General features: G+C 48.5%; 1 protein-coding gene across 1 annotated transcript in view; it reads left to right on the plus strand.

Annotated features, from left to right (window-relative positions):
* The first annotated feature begins 2805 nt into the window (after nt 1–2805).
* Nucleotides 2806–9474, plus strand: part of PRICKLE2 (prickle planar cell polarity protein 2) — a 35418-nt gene continuing 28749 nt past the window's right edge. The window contains exon 1 of the mRNA XM_009648361.2: nt 2806–2952. Within this exon, the coding sequence (XP_009646656.1) occupies nt 2821–2952 (132 nt within the window). The 5' untranslated portion in view covers nt 2806–2820. The remainder of the gene's footprint in view (nt 2953–9474) is intronic.

Below are 9474 nucleotides of genomic sequence, written 5' to 3' on the forward strand. Positions count from 1 at the left end.
CCCGCCGCTCTCCCCACGTGATTGCCAAGCGAGCCGCTGCTGGCAGGACCAGCCAGGGGACTGCTGGCCGTGGCCCCGCTCCTCTCCCATACCCACCAGCTCTCTGCCATAGCATCGGCATTCGGTCGTGACATCGTCGCTCCAGTCATCGTGCGTGCGGTCGAACACTGGCACGTGCATCATCTCACTTCATGCCGCTCTGCTTTGAGTGCGGTTGGGGGGGGGAATACTGCTTTTTCAATTTCATCTCACATTTGAAATGTACATTTTTATATTAAGTTTTTACTACGGGGAATTATTTTTAATTATAGCGAGCTGGAAGACGATAAAATAAAGTTGAGTAAGTGAGACCTATGTGAAGAAGTCATGGAAACCATATCATAGGAGTGGAAAGACACTCCTAGGACACTGAATATTGTTCCCATGGAACAACATATCCTAATGTAAAGAAAATAACTGTAATTAAAGCTGTTAATCTTCTGCTTTTAATGAGGGGAAAGGAAGACAACTAAGTATCTCAGGGGCTAGATCTTGCAGTTTGTACAGTTTGCCCAGGAAGGTGGCAGAAACCCCATGCCTGGAGACGCTGTTTTTAATGGTGCAAAATTTTTACAGAGCCCATTGCCCTGGCCTGGGGACATCACTGACAAGTAGTCAGGCTGCCTGTGTCCTTTTCATCCTTTGCTTTCCTGATCAGGAGACGCCACCCGCCAGTGGTACCCGCTTGCCTGGGATGGGGCAGGAGCAAGGGTGGTGTAAGTCAGCTCCCCGACCCGGTCCTCACACTCCTGGCTGTCCGTGGGGTGAGCTGCAGGATGGCGGTCGCGTGGTGTGACCTGTGGTGTCTAATTGATCATACATCTCACTAACTCTTCGACACCGTTATTTAAAGTCCCCACGATGGCCTGATTTATCTCATTTATTCAAAGCCAAGATCTCCGCTGCTCTCCTGCCGTGCTCCATCTCCTAGAGGGGATGTATCTAGAGCGGAGAGGAGGGCAGAAACGTGCGGGCTGGCTTTTTCCCCATCGCAGCACTCCTGCTTCTGGCATTGCTGCTATCCGAGCGTGGACTGTTGGGTTTGTCTCCCTTTGAAGCTTGTGTTGGATATCCTGAAAATTAAAGTCTGGCTAAGAAGTCCTAAACTCCGTTAGAATAACTATCTCCAGTGCCGAATCCAGGGTGCTGGAGCTATTAATTATTCTTAGCATCTTGTTGCATATTGAGCTGCTTCTAATCGTGTTGTGAAATGAGATGGAAACGGCAAAGAAACCAGCGCTTTGCTGAGGCAGGCCACCCTTCCCCGGTAGCTGATTAATTAAAGTATTCACGTGAAATGGTGCCTTGATTATTTTTTAAGGTAACAGCCGGAGGCGATGCCTAGACTCTCCGACTGGACGCAAACCAGACGCCGGGGGTGCGTGGGGGTCGCTGTGTGGTTTAGATCTGATGAAAGGCAGGAAATGGGAAAATCTGGCAAATCTCCCTGGCTTGACTTAACGGAGCCTCTTGACTTTTGCTAGAGTGCATTTTTTGTGCTGTAACGGCCAAGTGGAAATTTAGACTCGAATCTGGATCTGAGCGCTGGTATGCTTAGCTGGCTTGTACGCAATGGTGAAAAAGAAGGAGAGGTGTTTGAAAATTACAGCCCCCGATGTTTAACTGTTGCTGCCCTCTGAATTTCTTTGCTTTACCTTATTTAGCAGGGAAACCTGCAGTGGCAACGGTAACGTTTCCCTCGCCTTTTCTGTGGTTCCTTATTATTTCTGAGATGTCTCCCTTCTGCTCCCCGAGCGGAACCGTATCTCATTCCTCAGAAGTCGGTGCCGTTTCATTAGCGCAAATTAATCCAGAACCCTGCGTGGTTACTTTAAAATAGATACCATTGACCCATATTGTAGAAGAGCACTGCATTTTCGGAAATAGAAACCGATTTATTAGTCCTTCGCTCTTACCCCTGCCCAAGGGGTGTGATGCCCTAGCAGCCTTGCAGATAAATGCTCAGGTTCAAGTCCATGAAGGAAATCTCCAGCTGCAGGAGCAGACCCTTAAAAGAAATGCTGAGATGTGATATTTGCAGGGAATTAAGCTAGTGGCTCTTAAATTGCAACCTGTGGGCTGTTCTTTCGGTCCTTGTGCTTTCCCCCCTGTCTGGCGTGCGAGCTGGCGTGCCGCTGAGCCGCGGTGCGTGCCGTCAAGCCGGGTGGTTAAGATGCCATTGTAGTGTGACTGTGGGCTTTGTAGCCTCCCTTAATTTAATTTAGCTTTATATGTTCAGACTATAATCAATTTTTATGCTACTTTAATAAGCAAATTTATGCTATCAGCATGCTAAAGGGACTTGTCATTCACAGCTTCCCAGTCAATCCACCATTTTCTGTATTAGCCAAGTGCTCAGCTGCCCTAATTTGGTAACTGCTCTGCAATTACCAGCTGGCGTGCCAATCCACACCAGGCGGGCACGTGGCCCTCGCCTGTGCTGGCCCCTGGAAATGCTCCTTGCGGTGCAGTAAAGGGACAAGCAATTATGTATCCCCAAACATTGGGCAGTCTGACTCAGCTTGATTGCCAAGTGTTGTTACAGCAAATATGGACTTTTATTTCCTCCTTGTAAGAGAGAGAAATCCTGCGTTCGAAAACGCCCGAGCATAAAAAAGGGTTGAGTTTAGCACCTGCAGGCCAGCGACTGGGAGGAATCGCTTTGCTTGCTTATTGAAAGTGCAACTCACGGGGGCATCTCACCTTTTTCCTCTCTCCTCACCTTGCAGGAAGATTTGCCTTCACTGTAAGTGCTCCCAGGAAGAGCACATCGTAACGGTTATGCCTCTGGAGATGGAGAAGACCGTCACGAAGCTCATGTTTGACTTCCAGAGGAATTCGACTTCTGATGATGACTCGGGCTGTGCCTTGGAAGAGTATGCATGGGTCCCCCCTGGCCTGAAGCCTGAGCAGGTAACGATGACACCACCGAGTTACCAGAAATAAATTGGTTTAATCTGCTCTTTGGAAATAGTGGCCCTGATTTTTCTTCTAGGGGTGCGAGCACTTGTTGCATGCGGCTGTTTCTGGCTATAGAGACTTGCAGAGACAGGTCTGGTCTGAATGCACAAATGAAACAAAATAGAGATGTGATCCTTGCAGGACTTGTGGTTTTCTACATCTGTAGGTGTAGTTGATGATTGAGAGCAGGGAAGCAAAATACTTCCAGGATGGGGTTTGTTGTGGTTGTGCAAGGGAATGGATACAGACGTACCTGCTACTGTTTTATGGGGGGAAAAAAGTGGTGGGGCTCTGGTCTGCCCGGGGGACTCGGTACGCACGTTCTGCCCCCCTGGACCACTCTGCTCTGCGCTAAGTCCAGGGCAGACAGTCAAAGCTGGTAGGTGACTAAAAAATGGGCCAAAGTCTTTGGGGTTGGGTTCAAGCATGATATCTGTGCTTCACTGGAAAGGATTGCTCCAATGAAGTTCAAGTCTCTTGGTACGGGAGTTGAACGGGATGGATTAGACCTCAGCGTGCTGTCTGTGCGGAGCACGCATCGATTTCTGCTCCTTGCAGTTTACATGATTCTTTTGGGTTTTATGCTGATCTTTTACGTGTTCAACTCAGAACATAATTTGCAGAGGAGATTGCGAAACAAGCTTAGCCTTGAGAATTGCTATGGCAATCTTTTAAACCATGTAAAGAGGCTGGGAAAGGGTGGAAAGCTTTCATTCTTACTGTTGTAGTTGCTGTCCTTAAATACGGTGTTTTCCTGAGCTTTTATTCAGAAAGGCTTAGGCATTTCCTGAAATATTTTGGCACCACCCGTAGGCTGTAAATATTATCTGTCTGATTAGAGAAAATCCAGTTGTTTGGGCTTTTTTTTTTCCCCCCTTCTTCTTGTCTTTACAAGCCTGGCTTGGTGCTTTCTTTAAACTCTGTGGCACCACGTGTTTCATTTGGTGCCATCCAACCATGCAAATCAGACAGCAGCCTTGTTTTGTCACCTTCCTTATGTCAGAGGCTCCCATTGTGCCTCCCAGGAGGTACAAGACACGGTGTATGGAGAGATGCAGATGGTCCTGAAGTGGCTCTGCCGGTCCTGCATGCTGCAGGGACACGAACAGTTGGGTTTCGGGAGTCCTGTTGGAGGATCGTACTCACGCTGGTGCCACCTGCTCTCAGCACCGCCTTCTGTCCAGGCATGTCGGTGGCTTCTGGAGCCCAAGCTGGCCCATGTCCCTGTAGCTTTGGGTGGAAATGCAGATATTTAGTGACAGGTGGCACCTGACCAGGTAGTTGTGGTCTCTGATGAGTACAGCATGGCATAGACAGTAATTGAAACCCACTTCCAGCACGATGATGACGTATTCCAGAAGACCTGGATGCTTCTTTGATCCCTTAGGTGCTTTTTGAGAAATAGCATGCTGTCAGTGAGTTTGGGACACTCAGGAGAAAAAACAAGCCCATTAGCTCTAGAAATGGGTGCTGACATCTCATGCATTACTCAGGTTAATGTATTTTTAGGTTCTTCTAGCATCTGTTTCTTGCAGAGGTCATGGTGCTCCTCAATACGAACACCCTCTGTCTGCATTGCTGGGTCTTTTAGCAGATTTGCCACTTCAGGCCAGTCTCTAATCACCATGGAGATGAAGAGCAGCCACAGGCAGAGCCTAAGACAGGCACTGAAATCCTTCCAGCGTAGCTCATCCACCAGCCCTTTCAGGACCTTTCTCACATCAGATGAGCCACTAAGGAGACAACAGCAAGGTGTGACTTCTCTGGGCTGTGAAAGAGCCACCGTGAGGGGCTGGGGGTTGTCCCTGGGTGAAGAGCAGCACCCTGAAGTTTGCTGGGAGTTTACCACATACCCAGGGTGTTGCAAGGCTGGGAGGTGCCTCGGGGTGCAGGAAGGTGCCCTTTGCCTCCCACGGGGGTAGGAGGTACCTCTGCAGCAACTTTCTGGAGCCGTGCAAGGCTGCAGACAGATGTGTGGCTTTCTGGTCGATGAGTCAGGTGTGCGTACGTGATGTGGAACCTATATCTGCTGTGGAGCAGCTGGTGGGCTCCGCTCTGGCTGAGGACACTGCCATCAGGCTGGGCTGCAAATACAGGTTTGCAGGCAGTGAATTTTTCTTTGCCTTCCACTATTTCACTGTCATATTTCTTTGACGTGAAACAGATGAAATGAAACAACTTTCTCTGCAATATTCTACTTTATTAAAATCTCTACGCAGCATATGAGCTGGGAGGTAAGTGGTCCCCTGAAAGACTAATGCAGTTTTGTTATTATACTTGGACGACAGCCTTCACTATTCTTGGGAGACAGCATTAATGTCCCACTCAATGCAACAATTTACAGGATTTCGGGGGGGGGGAAGTTGGCCAACAAACATGACATTGGTTTTCGGCAGTTACCGTAAGTCATTTCAGAATTTGGAGAGTCCCTTCAATCTGTAGCTTAAAATGTTAAGTGTAAACTAAAGGGGATTTGACCCAAACCTACAAGGTCTCACTGGATTCCTGGACACTTATTCAGGCATCAGCTGCTCTGCAATACGTGTCAACTATGTGAAAATCATGTTGGTTACTTAATGCCCACTACTTGAAGAAAAAAGAGCATTGGTCCAGTGTTTACAGATAATGATCCAGGCATTGCACTGAAGAGCAGAGCTGAATTCCTTATATTATGGCTCCTCAGTGCGCAGGGCTACAAAGTGGTCTACTACTATGCAACAGCCATAAATGTTATATATTTCCGAACAGGTTTATAACACAGGGATGAAGATGATAATATAAAGAATGTTATAATACCACTTCAGGAGGTATGGTAAAAATTCGTCTGGAAAACTGGCTAAAATTTATGACATCTCTGCTCAAGAAAGAGGGGTATAAACTGGGAGGAGGCTGGAAATGTTATTTCACTGAGGAGCCTAGAAGTAGAAGAGCTTGGTTTGTTCAGCCTAGCAAATTGAAGGGTTATGATCACTCCCTATGCATTAGACAAGGAAGAGCAGTTATTCAAGCTCCAACTTTGGCACAAGAACATAGATCCAAATTGGCTCCGAATGCATTCAGGCAGGAAATTGGAAGAGGTTTCAAACCATCAGAGGTGTAAGGCTCAGCGGCAACCTGCCAACAGGGAGAGCGACGGGTAAAAACCCAAGACTGAGCTCCATAAATTACAACACGATTAGAAAATGTGGTTTCTTGTAATAGCAGTCAGCTACACAGGATGGCCAAGAGGCTTCTGTGGGCTCTAATCCCGCTTGGACTGGATCTCAATGAGAAGTTGTCTTATGGCAGAAGAGGGACTTTTCTTCTGGAAGATACGGATGCAGATGGGAATGGGAGAGGTGGCTGTACGGGAGGCGAGGAAGGAGCTCGGGACACGGGCTTTGAGGAATACTCTTTTTTTCCTGCCTGCCATTCAATGGTCGGATAAAGAAATAAGTGTGAAAGCCTTGAAATGGGCAGACACCAACAGAAACGTGTCCTCAGCAAAGCAAAATCCCAGAGTGGACCTGGCTGCGAAGGCGGGGCAAGGCAATTTCGGGAGCCAGTTTGTCTGCTGGGGCTGGCAGTCCGACAACTGATCCTCTTTGCACTGACATAAGTTTGAGGGCAGATGCTTAAAAATAAGTACTTTTATGATGTGTTTTTCACATTTTTAGGCAAAGCATGTTTAAATACATGTGAGTGCGCAGCCTTGAATTACTTGGGCCTGTGGTTTGGAGAAATCCAAAGGGGTTATAACATGCCAGCTTGAATTTCTGAATACAAGGGATTTTTGAGGATTTCTGTCTTTATTGTGTCTCAATAATAGGAGCAGCTGGTTATGGGCACAGATTTCCAATTAAACAAAAGACAGGGCTCTACTTCAGCTGCGATGTGGCTTTCTGCATGGCTTCGGCATGCCAGCATTCAAGACTCATGGCATAAGAACTTAATTCCCTCTTGCTGTCAGCAAAGTCGCTCTGATCGAGTCCCATAAAAAGTTACGAAAATGTCATCTGAGCTAAACTTAGTAGCATGAAGGTTCAGGCGACCATTTTCCTCTAAGGTGGCTGTTGGAGCTTGGATCTTGAGAGCTTTGCAGTGTGGTGTGAAACTTGTAGCTGTCATGGGGAATTTATTCAGAGGTTAACGTATGTGTTGATTCCTGTTCTGGGTCTTTTGCAGGACATGTAGCAAGAGCTTGAGTTACAAAACCTCCAAGCTTTATCAGTTGCTGTTCAGGTCACAAAGTGAGGAAAGGAGAGTGGAGATGAACCACTGAACGTGCATTTACACCTTCCCTGAAGATACCTACTTTCCCCACCTCAAGGTGGTAGAAAGTACGTTATCTGAGCCAGTTGTCTCTGGGGGATATGTGCCTGGCTTCTGCCTCGGTGTCACGATCGAGTGCATTTTACCTTTTCCTCCTTTCTGGAGCCCTATAAGTTCAGCAAACTTGTTTCACTCCTCAGGAGACTGAAGTCTTGCATGAGGCAAGGAAGCAACAACACAGCCCAAAGCAACCCTGTGGCCCAAGCCTGCACAGTAATGGGGAACAGATAAGCTAATTTTTGGCCAGGTAGAGGAAGGACAAAAGCCCCATGAAGAGCTCTACTGCCCTTGGTAGATCCTGAGAGCAGAGCGTGCTGGATGGGGAGCCGAGGGGCGTGAAGAGGAGCTGTAACTCACGTACACTCCCCTTGCACATGTGCACGATGTAGTGTATTTTATCCAAAAGCTGCATTTCAGCACATTTTTAAAAGCTCTCCAATTTCACTTTGAGGTAGCAGTAAGTCCATCACCTCCCCAGTGAACTCTTTCAGTATCTAAATAGGCTGGCAGTTACCGGCTCTTATTTCAAGGCTGGAGCTGTCTAAATCCAGCCTCCAGGCATCGGACCGTGCCAAATGCTTGCCAGCCAGATGGAGCAGTGGTCCCCCTCATGAAACGCTTTTTCCCTGTGCGATGCCTGTGCTGCGTGACTTGGGGGCAGCTGGGGTGGGTTACAAGGTCCTGGAGCTATTCCCTCTGCCCTGGAGCAGGGCGGATGGAAGAGGTGGGAGGGCATGCGAAAAAAAAAAAAAACCACTGTGGCAAAAAACCACACGTCTGGGTTCTTGCTCCCTTTCTGTGTCCTGGGGTGTTTGCCTGATCATTGTGAGCTGATGGAAGCTGTTAAAATTATTTAATCCTTGAACAGTCTTGTTAACAGGGAGGGAATCAGCTGCTTTTGGTGGACCACAGAAAGAAAACCACTCACCTGATGGGGTTTGCTTGGTTCTTAAATTCGAAGTACCCGTGTTGCGGGCGGTGGGGTAGGAGGCAGGGGAAGAGCAGGGAGTGGAAAAGAAAACAGAGAAATCCCAGACCACACAACATAAACTTGTCCTGGAGCTTTATTCCAGTGTACAATGACAGCTTTTCCTTGTGGCAATATTGTTCTAGCATGCTACCCCATGCCTTATAGATACAAGAGCATTTTAAGTGGCAGACCCAGGGGAATTATCAGCTATGATCAATGCAGCAGATCTTCCTTCTAATTGCTGATGCTCCAGGGGACCCTGAGCAGTGCGAGAGTGGCTCTGCCGGTCAGTACCTCGGCACAAAGACCACTCTCAGGTGCTTTTGAGAGCACTGTTTCTGGCTCCTTTTAATCCAAATCTGATTTCTGCTTAAAAAAGAAAAATCACGGCATGCGCTTTCACAAGTCTAGAACTTGTGGATGTACGGCCTTCATTCAAATGTTCTTCTTTGATGCCAGCAGGAAGCAATGTTTCCGCGGGATCTCTTACAGGCCAAGAGCTGCTCCAAAGGCTTGGCAGGAGTGGATGCCGTGCTCAACTGGTGAGCAGCAGCGCCGAAACGACTCAGCTGCCGTTAGCTGTGGGAGAGAAGCGCGCGGAGAGCTGCAGAGCGTGCCAGAACAAATAGCACTTAGGAAAATGATTTTTCCTTTGTTCCCTGCCTTTGTCCCTGCGACTCGGGAGCGGGTTTCCGAGAGCAAACCCAGCATTGCGGGGCGCCGGTCCACCCGGCGCCGGGGATTGCATCCGCTTGCCACCGCCACGTGCTGGCGCGTTCACGGATCCGGGGGTGATAATGGTCTGCTCCCAGCCGGGGCCGTGGGGTCTCGGGGGGGACCCTGGCTCCCTCCCGGGGTGCGTGCCTGGCTGCATCCCCGCGCTTGGCAGACCCGGCCAGCATTTCCCACTCTCCTCTCCATTTCCGAGCATCTGGCCTTGCTGCAAGGATTGTTTTGCTTCAAGGAATAAGTAAGTGCTTTGTATCCTAACGGCCAGGGAAAAGGAGGACGTGCCAGACTTGGGCCAAAGCACGCTGAACCCGCTTTCCAGTTTCACACGCGCTATCATCTGTGGAGCTCGTGTGTGAGCCTACGTGCACAAGCACTTGCAACATTTTGGAGAGACATCGAGACGGTTATTTGCGTGTGGCTTCTTTGGGGTTTTTCACTCTTCACTTTCCCAAGGGCAGCCA

The sequence above is a fragment of the Egretta garzetta genome, unplaced genomic scaffold (assembly GCF_000687185.1).
Source record: "Egretta garzetta isolate BGI_Z169 unplaced genomic scaffold, ASM68718v1 scaffold91, whole genome shotgun sequence".
NCBI lineage: Eukaryota > Metazoa > Chordata > Aves > Pelecaniformes > Ardeidae > Egretta > Egretta garzetta.